The following is a 13,354-nucleotide window of genomic DNA, read 5'->3' on the forward strand; positions in this document are numbered from 1 at the left end:
GACAGACCTACTGCAGACACCAACGAAAGTAAATTGCCTAAACGCAGGTACCCGATGGGAAACGATGTTGACGAGGGCTTCACCGATGTGGAGGATGGCACGACGAAGAATGCTGCTTATGCCTCGCTACTGGACGATATGAATAATGATCTCAAAGCTGACGACCCGCGAGAGCACTCACCGAGGAAGGACAATAACGTGACTCGACGTCCCGGCAATAGAATTGATCTGGAGAGCATCCGGCGAGTTCTCAACCAGGACTTGGTACCCGCCCACATTTCAAGGACTCGGCCAGGACGCGTACCTACCTTGCCAGGCTTGCCGTCATCGACTGACCCGGCCAGGATCGAACGATTTAGTCGACTGGGGACACAGCGTGAAGGTATCAGGCAGCGGTCTTTCTCGAAAGACGATTCAGTGGCCACGCGCGGGCTGCAGTTTCAGTCCATATCCGCGTTGGTCACTTCCGAAATAGAAGAACAAGCACGAAATAGAGGTAGGGTCCATGAAACTCGTACACCTCACCGAGAAACGGTTATGGTGCAACCCACGATGCCTATGAAAGAACACCGCTTTTCTGCGATTAAAATGACTAAACGTGATTTCCTGAAAGGTCACTTGCCGGCGATTTGGAACAGGAATGATGATGGTGGCTGTAGGGACGAAGTTTTCGCTAAATTTGAGTGCAGCACGACGGCGAAGAATACTCCGTTGCTAATGAACGATTTGAATAATGATCCCAAAGCTGACGACCCGCGAGAGCAGATGCCGAAGGACAATAACTTGACTCGACGTCCCGGCAATAGAATTGATCTGAAGAGCATTCGGCGAGTTCTCAACCAGGACTTGGTACCCGCCCAAATTTCAAGGACACAGCCAGGACGCGTACCTACTTTGCCAGACTTGCCGCGCACTTCGAATTGTACCGAAAGTGATCAACAATTCGGCCACGGTCGCTCATTCTCTTACCCGGCAAGGATGGAACGATTGAATCGATGTGAAGTTGGGAGGGAACGCTATTTCATAAAGGAGGTCGTAGCTGCCACGCCTGCGCCTCAGTCTCACTCAATGCCCGCGCTGGTTACTACCAAAATATACGAACCAGCACGAAATAGAGGTGAGAACCGTGATACACGCACATCTCGAAAGACTCTTTTGAAACAATCCACGATGCCTGTGAAAGAATGTGACCGTCTTTCTGAGATTAGTGCTAACAGCGATGCGATACCTTCAGCACTTCCCTGGAGCCCAAAGCTGCCCGAGTTGGTACCGAAAAATCACTCATTTGGGACGGTCCAGCGATAGACCGAAGCAGACTCGAAAGGTCTCTGCGAAAAACTTTTTGGACAAGAAGACTGTGTTGCCACCAATCTAATGAACTTCGGAGAAGAAGTTAAAAATCAGGGCAAATTACTTAGTAGAATGAGCACATGCTACCACTCAATAATTTATTTATTTATTTGATTCGTATACCTTGTACAATATTGGATTTGAAGTGAGTGCGAGTGAACAATGTTGTTGTGCGATTGTTACAAAACAAGTGCTAGTCACTATATATATACATGTACATAAGATGAATAAATTTAAGATGAATGAATTTTGATTTTGAATATGGTTTTCACAATACCTTCCCACGAGCGTTTAGTCTATCATGGAATGAAATTTTCGAGATTCAGACAAATTGTTAATATGAGAGTGCTTTTAACCCCCCCCCCCCCCGCGCGTTACCGGAGGTCTCACCAGAACGTGTGGCGGACCCTTCCAGACTGGCAGTGTGATTATGGCATATCGCCAATTAATGCTGAGACCAAATTGTCGCCACTAGATAGAGACCGAGAAAGGACTCTGCGGCACTTTTAAGGCAGCTTATATACTTTATGACCAATAGGAGGTGCCACCCTTTACCACACCCAGATTCCACAAACGGTAAAAATTGGCACTTGAATAACAGGCCAAGCCTCGCCCTGACATATACATTGTATATTGTCTAAATGAGGTCAAACTTAGGGCGGTGACTCGGTTCCAAGTTCACAGAAGAGTTCGTCGTCATGACATCTAGAACTACAATTAGCACAGTGATATGTTACGTGATGTATTTATATCAAGAGTGCCATTTCACGTGAGCGATCGAGATAATTCCTGAAAAAAATTGCGTCTCGTTTTTTCTCGCCATTCTCATTTTAAAACGTACAAAGATGGAAAATGGGGTGGATTTCGGGTGAGGCTGGAACTAAAAACGAGCGATCGAGATGAATAACTCGGGCGATCGAGATATTATCTCGGGTGATCCAGTTATTTATCTCGAGCGATCGAAATAATAAGTCCATCGAGATATTTCCCAGCCAACGTAGAAAACTCATCGAATGATAGAATCAGTTAGCAAAGGCATCTTCGAAATAAGGGGATGTGCTCATACCCATGCACCATCCACCCCGCCACCCCTTGATCTCCCGATTTAGAAATACGAATTTGGAGTGAAAGACTCAGTTATGCTGCCATCTGAGAATCATAATGTAAACAGAACGGATTTGCGTTACGGAGCAGACGACTAAATAGTAATGTACAGCTGACTGCCGCTGCCATCTACGAATCGTGGAGAAAATACGACATTAACAAATGCATTTTGGTCAAGTGCTCGTGAAAAAACGGAGATAGTGTCGCCTATGTTCGTGGTCGTCAGGTTGACCGAGATTGGGTACAGCCGGGTATCCAGGGAGCATTTATACTGTCAGATATAAGAGGCAATCAAAATGGTTGCAGGATAACCATTTTAAGCGTTCTCTTGGAAGAGCTTTCGAGGACTTCTCGGTCAATCTCGGGGGAGGTCGGAAACTAGCCTCAGCTTTGATACAGAATCTTGGACGAATCGATAAGAGTTTATCTGGTTACTACAGTGGGATCACTGGGGACCGTGATCGGTTTTGAACTAGGAGCTGTGAATAGCACTATGAAGAGGAGGAGCGTGATTTTTCTTTTGACACGGGTGGACTGTTTTTGTGCTGTGGAGGATAGGTCTCCCTGTTAACACTTGACCAAAACGTCCAAAAAAGCATTTTTATGGGTTTAAGAAATGAGCTAATTATCCAATACTAAAAAAGTAATCCTTTTTGCTGTTTATGATTTGAAATATATGAGCTTTCGAAAAACATTTGTAGGTTTTTCGAAAAACTTTTGAAGGTTTTTTGACAACTCATTGCACGGACGTTGTTTGGTGAAATGAAAACCCCTTGAGCTTATTGGGATCCTATAAAACTTCTATTGGTTCTGCATTTCACTGGAAAATCCTTTAGGGGTGCATTTATTTGCGTTGGCCGAAAAACCCGTAAAGCTTTTTTCTAAGATTGTACTTGAGTATTGGAGACTAGGCTGATCGATGGGTGATATAGCTTCATCAATCTGCGGTCAGTCAAACAGGGAGCTTTGCCTGACTGGTGCTGAGATCCCAGTGAGCCCAACCCGGGCAAATCATGCTTCGCTCATCAAATTACAGAATTCCTTCTTTGATTTGTTGTCAAGCTTTGGCGAGGTTAGCAATATATTCTGATATTTATCAAAGCTAACAGGATTTTCAATAAACGTCTACACGGTCTGGCGGTTATATTAGTTATCTTTTGAACAGATTCGTTTTAGACTAAAGGACTGATTCCACGAGAGCTGTGTTGTTAAAAACCGCTGCGGTCTGCCGCCCGAGTTAGCAATTTTTGCACCTTAATAAAATTTCGCTGCAGTGCCAAACTGCGGCATAATGGGATCAGTACTTAAGTGAACATGCGACATGAAATAGGAGTCTGGATTAGAGTTGCCGGAGATGAGAGTAAAAATAGCAGTTTTAATCAAAAAGTGTCGTTGAGTTTTATTACCAGAATCAGATAGAATCACTGATATGCTGCATGGGGACATCATCAGTGACAACCTAGCCTTCGATCGCATTTATGGAACTGTAACAAAGTGCATGTAGCCACCCGCTCACCCGAAAGAAAGAAAAGACTCTTTGGCAAACCATCGCACTTTCGTGTTTATTCCTTACCACGGGCAGTCCATTAGACACAGCTTTTTGAGAAAGCAATTAAGTATATATTTGGCGAGGAAAGGGCAAACTTATGTATTTATGTTACTTACTTACGTCCATTAAATGTATTATGACACATCATCCATCAAATTGACATGCTATTAGCAGTCATCTTGACAACCTCAGACCCACGTCACGTATAGTACCATTAGTGAATAAAGACTAAGATTTTGGAGCAAGCTATACTTTTTGGACTGAACTAATGTACATGTATACGTTTGTGTTGCTATCTCGCACAAAATGATATGTCGTTCCGGTGTGTCCGCGGAGCATCGCGACACTGACGGATTCGCATATGGTGAGCACGGGAGTAGATTCCAGTCCAGTCGCTGTATATTCAATAGTAAACACGGATTACATGTACATGATAGCATTATCATATCCGTTCCCACTAAGTCGAGAATCCCACCTTTAAAGGCTTACGCCGTTCATTAAAAATTTGTAATTTATATAATCAAATTTGAAAATTTAGTTATATACTCGAAATGATGGGGAATGATAAACGACAGTCTGATTAAAAGTAAAACAAAAGCCTTTGTGCTATTAAACTGCCGTGATATAAGAAATGTGATAACATTATGACTCGTCTGAACAAAGCAACGGTATTTCCGTAGGATGACGTTCATTTTGAAATCCGAACCATTTTTGATCATATTTTCTTTTGATCATTGTTATGAACAAAGCAGGTAGCTTCAACCGAAGGGACTTTTTTGCGAGCATGCCGATCTATCCCTCCTCCGGAAGAAGACAGCCGGAGACACTCATCGCTGATAAAACAGCCTTCCCTTCGAAGGAATGCCACAGTCAATGTTGTTGAGCTTTGTTTAGCGAATTTCGCGAATAAACTAGATGCACGAAAATGAAAATCGCGAAATAAATTGGAAATATTGGAAATTCGTAAGCCAACAAAATGAGTCGTTAATGAAACTTTGTTTCTGCGTGTCATCAGTTTGTTCATTAGTATAACAAAGAAAGAAAGGCATTTGTTGAATAACGACTATATGATAATTCATGAAGTTCCTTCCTCTTACATGTACATGTGCATGTATCTTCGAAACCAGAGCTTTGACAGTAAACTGTAGCCCCCGCCTCTGCAACCCCACACACAAACACCGTTTTCTCGTTAGATGTTATTAAAACGGGCTATTGTTTTCGACGCAGGGAGATAAACCGTTAGCATGTTTGATTGGGTTACCGACAGGTGTTCAATTTCAACAAGAAACAATAATCTAGGTAAAAAGATGGCGGCTGAATTAGACGGAAGCGATGACGGCGACAGATGACGAAGATTGACAACGAAGAAGAAAGAGGAGTGTATCTAAGGGACAAACTTCCCGTCTCCACCATTTCAGATTGCTTGTCTTCTCAGTTCACTGCTCAAACTTACTTCAATACGTCTTGTTTGAAGCGAAGTCGTCTTATCGAATTGCCTATTACTATTTTACGCTACACTGTCGTTCGGTGATTGGCGTTTTAAATCATGTGGAATGCGCGCTTCGCATCGCGTTTAATCTTTAAAGAATCCAGCCGCCCGTGAATTACAGGAGGCTCAGTATTGTTGGCCTGATATTCACTCCTAGTCTACCGCAGGTAGAGGTTCTCATAGTGCATCATCGTATGCATTGTGCTATATCATGGAGAGGTCATATTTTGTTTCTGAATATTTTACATTCATACTTAGCTGATGAGCTTGAGTACATGCAGACACACACCAAAATAGCCTGAAGATTTCATCCATATTGGTCCTGAAATAAATTGTACGCTAAAGGAGAGCGGGAATGTCAAAATCCAAGGCAGTACATGTACATGTACGTCAATGTATACAAATGTACTAAAAAAAGTATTTAATTACCATGTGGTTACTAAAACGAGAAAATACTGGTCGCAAAGCTCAGAAAAAAAAATTAATATCAGTCAGCCTCAAACGACGCGGACAAAACATTTACGAAATAACTCATTGATGCAATATTGCTAAAACAACTTCAACATCCATTTTCTTTCGAGATTTTAAGCTTCTTCCATGTTTTGATATAATCCATCTTATTTTCTTGATTCAGAAGAGCAATCGAATAAGATGAAAGAATCTGATAAAGCCTTGAGGCCGACTATATATATATTTATTTATTCCTCCTATGCAGAAGAAGATATACAAAATAGTATACAATAAATTTAACAGAGTGTATGAGGAGTGAGTGCATTATTTACAGGTAATTTGGTAATTAATTGAGTGAGCTGGTTAATACCAGCACTCCGCTGCAATTTGCAGCAATGACATGTTGTCTTCTAGGTCGCAGCCAGGTATTTGCTTACCTAGCAATGTCTCTGTTAGATCACTGTCATTCATGTTCCACAGTGCCGCGGACACCTCTACGGAGCATTCGTCTACGGCTCTTTCCCAGAATAGGTCTCGCTTTACCGCGAGACCCGAGCACTCGCAGAAGAGATGTCGTGGTGTGTCCGTGTATGCGCTTTTACAATGTAAGCAATATATAGGTTCTTGCAATATGACAAATGTATTCAGCTTTGCAAGAAAAGCATATCTATGTTTACTCCTCGGGTCCTTTTGGGCGGACAGCCAGAGGAGGGACGGAAAGTCCAACGTTTTCTCAATGTTCAGAATTCTGGTTAGTTCGCAGTCCTTGTTACACGCGGACACGAAGTTAACATTTTCATGAGTCTCTATGGCTAATCGTACAGTCGATTTCCAGACGGATTTGTGAGGGAAAAGAGCTGGGTCCGTGGCGGCTAGTTCTAAGTAATCCGATAGATGATATTTATATAACGTGTCCCTGAGCAAGGGAACATAGCCAATGCACTCCTTACTGCGGGTAGTTCTGTCCTGCATGGATAGGTACCTGAGTCTGAATACCGTCCACGGGAGTTTGCATGGCGCTTTACTTAAGGCTACAAGTTGACCAAGGAACTGGAGACGTCTAGCGTCCACTGAAGATTGAATACAATGGCTCCCGATCATTGCTTGAGCCACTAAAGTCCTAGTCATTCTCGGAAATCCTTGCATCCTTTTCAAGCAAAAGCGGTGTGCCCTTTCGAGGATCATCGTTTCGCGCGCAGACAGATTGTCCCAAATTTCACTACCGTAGAGCGCTCGGGGGAGGCATACGGTGCAGTAGAGTTTGAAAGACGAGGTTGGATTAAAACCAGAAGGTTGAATCCCCGGACCTAGGATGCACATTAACGTATTTTTCAGCTTCTGGGCGGCGGCTATTACTTGCCTCAATGGCTTGGAGTGCTTATCCTGGGATACCCCAAGGTGCACACAAACATCTGTTTCCCTGACGGGTTTGTTACCCAAGTGCCAATTGCGGAGTGGCTTCGTTCTTTCCCACTGTCTCACGCTTTCACCGAATACTATTATCAGGCACTTTTGTCCATTGTAGTCGTATCTCCACTTAATTGCATACTGGTCACAGCACCCCATCATGCCGTCTAATCCAAACTTTGAGAGCGATACCAGGGTGAGATCGTCCGCGTGGCAAGGCGATCCACAGTTCACGTCTTCGATTTTAGCACCGACATCTAACTGATCTAGGTTGTCAAGAAGTTCGTTGATGTAGAGTAGGTACAACCAGGTTGAGAGTACACCACCTTGTCTGACAGACTGTTTTAGCGCAAACCACGGGGACATAGTATTACTGACAATCACGCAACTTTCAGCATCCACATAGCAGTTTTTGGTCAAGCGCCAAAGCTTGCCTTGCACCCCAAAATTAAAAAGCTTGTAGAAGAGCCCGTTATGCCAGACGGTATCGAAGGCTTTGGATGTATCCAAGAAGCACGCGTACACTTTCGAGTTCCTTTCGAGATTGTGACGGATTGTTTCCTGGAGCACGAAGGCAGTGGATACACAACTGCGCTTCTTTTGGTAGGCACTTTGCTGGCGATTAGGGAAAGCTATATTGTTGTCTTGAGTCCATCGATTCAGTTTCTCTAGCATCAGTTTTTCTAACAGTTTGTACAGAACAGGTAGCAACGTTATCGGACGATAACTCCCTGGTTCGGCCCGATCCTTTCCCCCACCCTTATGTATAGTGTGGATAACTCCTTTCTTGGCACTGGCCGGTACATGCTCAGATGTCAGTATCACGTTAAGGAGATTTGTGAGCGTTGTATGGAGGATGCGACCTCCATATTTGATGTGTTCGTTCGTGAGGGAATCGTGACCTCCTGCTTTCCCACACTTAAGTCCACGAATCGCGCGCGTAACTTCCTCAAAAGAGAAAGGGTGGTCGAGGCCGTCTATCTGTATCTGCTTTGACCTTTCGTCCATGTCTTGCACTGACCTGTCTACTTCACACCTAAACGTTTCATCATATCTCAGGTCGCATTTCGGAGAATAAAGCTCTTCAAAATATGCGGCCCACTTATTCGCGATGTCCGAAGTGTCATAAAACATTTCCCCTTTGAAGCGCATAGGGGGAGGGGGCCTGTTTGGCGTGAGTTTACGGCTTTTTAGCAGTCTCCAGAATTTGTCCTGGTCTACCTCGGCAAGCTCGTCCAGTTCTGCATAGAAACTCGCCTCCAAGTCGGCATTCTGCTTTCGCAGAGCCGCTCTGAAAGCCCGTTTGGCCTCTTTGTACAATTTGAATTCCTCCGAGTCCGCGGATCTGGGTTTGTCTGCTTGCACCCACAGGTGGCGTGCCTGTTTCATTTGCTGATAGACAGGCTTGAGTTTTTCATTCCAGTTCGGTCTGCACTTCTTACGCGAATTCCTCCGTTTGGGAATGGAGAGATCAGCTGCGGTGACCATTGTGCGAACTACTGATTCATACAGTGCATCAATCTCGGCGTGCGTACGCGCAGTTGACGTATCGACCTGCGGGAGGTTTCTTTCGAGTATTGCTCTGTAGTCAGTTATGCAACAGAAGTTGTCTCTTATGCACCGGTCCCAATTGTAGCGCACAACTAGAAATCCCCGAGCTGTAGTGTTGTCTGAGGCGCCAGTATGGGACATTTTTACTACTGCACAGATGGGTAAATGGTCCGATGTGTTTATGCCATTTTCTTGCAGTATAACACAATCACTAGCCGATTCCATCAGCGAAGCATTCACTAGGATGTGATCAATAAGGGTTTTGTTGGCCCCCTCGAACGGATCAAAGGTATAGGTGGGGCCCTTGCAGATATTGCTGGCGGGGACAGATATGAGTCCAGAGTTTGAAAGAAAGGCGTTCATTGCGCGTATCCTTCGACTTGTAACGCACAGCGGCACCCTTGTCCCGTCGATTTTCACGTTAAGATCCCCCATGATGATCACCTCACCAAGGGGGCTGTAGTAATCATACAGCTGAGATAAGTAGTCCACGTATTCGATGAAGTAATCGTCCGGGTGGTTCGAGCTTGGGAGGTAAGCCACAATGATTGTGATCATCCTATACCCCGTAATACTCAGTGATATTCCCACTGTTCTATCGCTATCCAGGTGCAGGCCGGTGATAGAGGGTGTAAGATCCTTGCGCCATAGGAGGGCCACACCACCTTTACCACGGCGCACCTTATCGGAGATAAATAGGTCTTTATCACAGACTACATAAGCAGAAAAATCATTGTTAACGGACTCTAAGAACTGGGCCGAGTCAGGATATAGCCAGTGTTCTGAGATTCCCAAAATGTCGAGATTCCGGGAGGTGAGCAGTTTGTCCACATATAGTGACCCGGACATTATGCCACGCGCATTCCAGCACGCAAGAGATAGGTTACGAGACGAGCTATCCATGAAACGATTGTCTAATCCATCCACTCCCGACAGAGGACACCGGCTGGCCAGAAGTCCTCATGGAGCAACATGTCCTTGTCCTGTAGGTCAACAATGACTTTAGCTGACTGGGTGCCTCTAATTTTGCTTTTCATGAGTCTAACGTGCGGCTCGCTCACTTTGTGACCAACTAAGAACCTAAGTATTGAGTCAACGGTGGTCCGGGGCGAGATGAACCCCACGAATAGGGGCGCCCTCCGCCGTCGAGGTTTTCTGGTCACGCCAGTGAATTCCCCGCAGCCCTGCTCGTTCGTTCTGTAGCTATCTACCCCAGAGTCGATATCCGGGTTCGGTCTGTTCTTTACCATGCACTGATTGGAGAAGACGACTGTTTCAATTTGCTTGGGTGGAGGGACCGCTCGTTCAGTTTGCTGGGTAGTGGGGGTGATCATCCGTTCGATATGCTGGGGTTGGGCCCCCATTCGTTCAACTTGCTGGGGCGGGGGGATCCCTTGCTCAGCCCTCCTGGCCAAGGCTGCTCGTTCTGAATGGTGGACCGCTGATGCATCACCGAGAGGTTGAGTGCCTTTGACACGAGTGGATGGCTGGTTTCCCGCGACCGTTTGTGCGCTGGCATCCTTATGTTGCTCATTGCGGGTACGAGTAGCATAGCTATCCTTTTGGGACTTCAATTCGTTTGCTACTTTCCTTTCGGTATCAGAGGCCTTGGACTTGACTGCGTCAAGCCCTTTGCGCAGATCTTTGAATTTAGAGTCAAGTTCATTCAAGATAGTCTCGGTGTTTTTGACGTCCGTTTTTACCTGTTTGACGTCATTGCGCAACTTGGCCACACCCGAGTCGCGCGTATCCTTTATGCGCTCAAAAGCAATTTTCACCTCCTTGAATTCTTTCGGCAGATTCTCAAAGGTCTCACATTTACCCCGCAGCCTCTCGTTATCCTTAGCTAGGGCCTCGCGTTTCCGGCTCGCATCCGACAACTCCGAACGCGTGTCACTGAGATCCCTTTGCAGTTTGTGGCACTCTGCCTTTAACGAGGAGTACTCCTGCTGGTGCTCCTTTAGGGCAGCTTGAAGGCCTTCGTACGCTGCTTCACAGGCCTCCATCCTAGCAAGTACGGAAGCGATATCGGATTTTGTCTGTTTAACGAACGTTTTGCCTCGATTCGAGATTTTGTCTGGCTCTTGAGAATCAGTAACTTTATCCCGAATTCGGTTCAGTTCTGTCTCAAACGAGCCCACAGATTCTTTCAGCGCAACGATATCGGTGATCGGATCGTTCAGAGTTGCGTGGTCTTTTTCATCCTTTTCCCGGTGCAGATTAGTGACCTGCGCTTGCAGGTTACCATTTTCAGCATCGAGCCTTGAGACAGTTGCAGTAAGTTCTGCAAGTTTGACTTTGTTTGCATTAAAATCGTGTGACACTGCTTTATTAAGCTCTTTATACTGTTCGAGCTCAAGCGCGGGATCGCTATGAGTGTTTTTGAAAGAAGCCATGTCATTTTCAAGCCTACACACACACGCGCAAATGTCCGCCATTGAGAGAAGCTTTGGGCCATGCACTGGATTAGTATTTGCGGTTATGCGAATGTTTGAGGTTTCCTGATCGGTTTCCACTTCAACACCTTGCTCATGTACATCTACACTGGTAGCGCATGAGTTGGCAGGCGCGATTCGGACATGGCGTATGGCTTGGTCGAGGATCAGCTGCCTTCTATTGATATCCGCAGGGGTTGAACCTCTGCTATGCGAGCGATAAACCTCATAAATATCGTGAACTGTGGCCCCGTCCAAGAAAGACTGGAGCAAATAACAGTCATTAGCATTTTTGACGTGCTTGGTCCCACCACCCTTGGTGCTTTTGCGTTTGATGGGTTCGGAAGTCGGACAATCGTCTGGCCGGGCTGCTTTAGCCTTATCGGACAGCCATGATCTAAACAGATCTATCTGCACAGTGTTCTCTCCTGTCAGCTCGAGTAATCTTTCGACGTACGAGTCTTTAGGGAGGTTTGAGAGTTCTCCTTGAAAGTGGCCGTACCAGGCCTGATCAGCGGGTATATCGCCACTTTCGCCATTGTCGGACAACATGGATGCCTGTGAGGAAACCGAAGGAGAATTTAACTCCCTTGAAAGTCCTTCTGGCGTGAGATCTGCGTTGCTCTCAAAACTCATTGTGACATCATTAGATTCCTCACCTCTAGTTGTTTATATTCCGGTTGAAAACGGGTAAGATAGTCCTCGCTATGTTGGGTTATCCGAAGAAAACTAACACCGGTCCTTGAAGATCGACTAGCTCTGCCGCCATCTTGAAATCTTTGTTCAGCGTCAGAGTTTATTCGAGAGTTGTACAGAGTTGCATTTGGCAACGAGTACCGTTCAAATTAAAACATGGTAATTGAAAGGAAGCGTCTAGAATTCATCAGAAAGTTGACGCTGATCTCGTATCAATGGTAGACAAAGCCGCTGGTGCGGTCGGCGACATCGCAGGACGGATGATGGAAGCGGTCGAAGTGGTTGTTCTTGCCTAATCACTACAGAAGAAGGGTCATAGCTTTGTGTCTGCTGCTGGCACAGACTTTTTTCCAAAGTACATGTATTAGCGATGATATTTGAAATTTCTCCGCTTTTGTGCACGAGTGTCAACGGAAAACGGCTACAAGCTAATTACTTCTCTCCGATCGTGAGCTCAGCTTAATTCTGTGTTTCTTGATTAACTACAGCATGCTGGCAATGGCGGATAACTACACGGCAAATTGCTTTCATTTTCTCCCAAGCATGTTTTAATCCGTGCCTGATGATAGCTAGAGAAATGGCCGGGTAGTGTACATATTACGTAGGAGGCGAGTGGCCGAAGTGTGCCTTCGAAAAGATAATAGTCCGATGGTTTCAGGACATATTTACGATAGACAGGCTGGAATCGGATGCTTGCTCATCGGAGGTAGAGCAGTAAAACCTCTCTTAAATGATGTCATTGCCCGAGGGACCTATGCACGTGCCATTATTCATTTCTAGGGTACGAGATACCACATTCGTGAAAACAGATGGTGAGAACATTTGACAAATAGCCTAAGAAAACACCCGGCGTCGCTTTCAGCATGCAGAATTCTGTCAGAAATAACGCTAACTGTTTTTATATGACACATTAAGGCAAATATATGTCGCGCTTACGTCAATGGCATCGCTTGAGTATTTATCAGACGCACCAGGTTTTCCGAAATACGTATGTTGATACAACTGCCGCGCTCATGGATATTACCTGTTTTGCTTGGGCAGTCATAAATCGTATGGTATCAACCAGACACATATCGTGGCGAATTGGCGGAAAGATATCCAGAAGTGTCCAGCTTTTCTTTCGCCGGTTCGCGTTGCTGAACATTGAACGTTTATGGATGCCTTTTTCAAGGCAAGACACTTTTTGAGACCACCGTACTATACAAACTAAAGCGTCACTTCAAAATTCAACTGCGGTCGGGTCCAAGCTCATGCGCTGACCGTTGATCGCTACTCGTAACTCGCAACTCGTTACTACTAATTCAAAACTCTCATTTCGTATCT

The 13,354-nt window shown here is 45.3% G+C and overlaps 1 protein-coding gene across 1 annotated transcript; it reads right to left on the reverse strand.

The window, feature by feature from the left end:
- Positions 1-9,814: 9,814 nt before the first annotated feature.
- On the reverse strand, positions 9,815-11,971 carry LOC135483973 (nucleoprotein TPR-like). The gene has a single exon (XM_064765046.1). It carries the CDS (start codon positions 11,969-11,971, stop codon positions 9,815-9,817), a length of 2,157 nt encoding a protein of 718 aa, XP_064621116.1.
- Between the last annotated feature and the right edge of the window lie 1,383 nt (positions 11,972-13,354).

The sequence above is a fragment of the Lineus longissimus genome, chromosome 2 (assembly GCF_910592395.1).
Source record: "Lineus longissimus chromosome 2, tnLinLong1.2, whole genome shotgun sequence".
NCBI lineage: Eukaryota > Metazoa > Nemertea > Pilidiophora > Heteronemertea > Lineidae > Lineus > Lineus longissimus.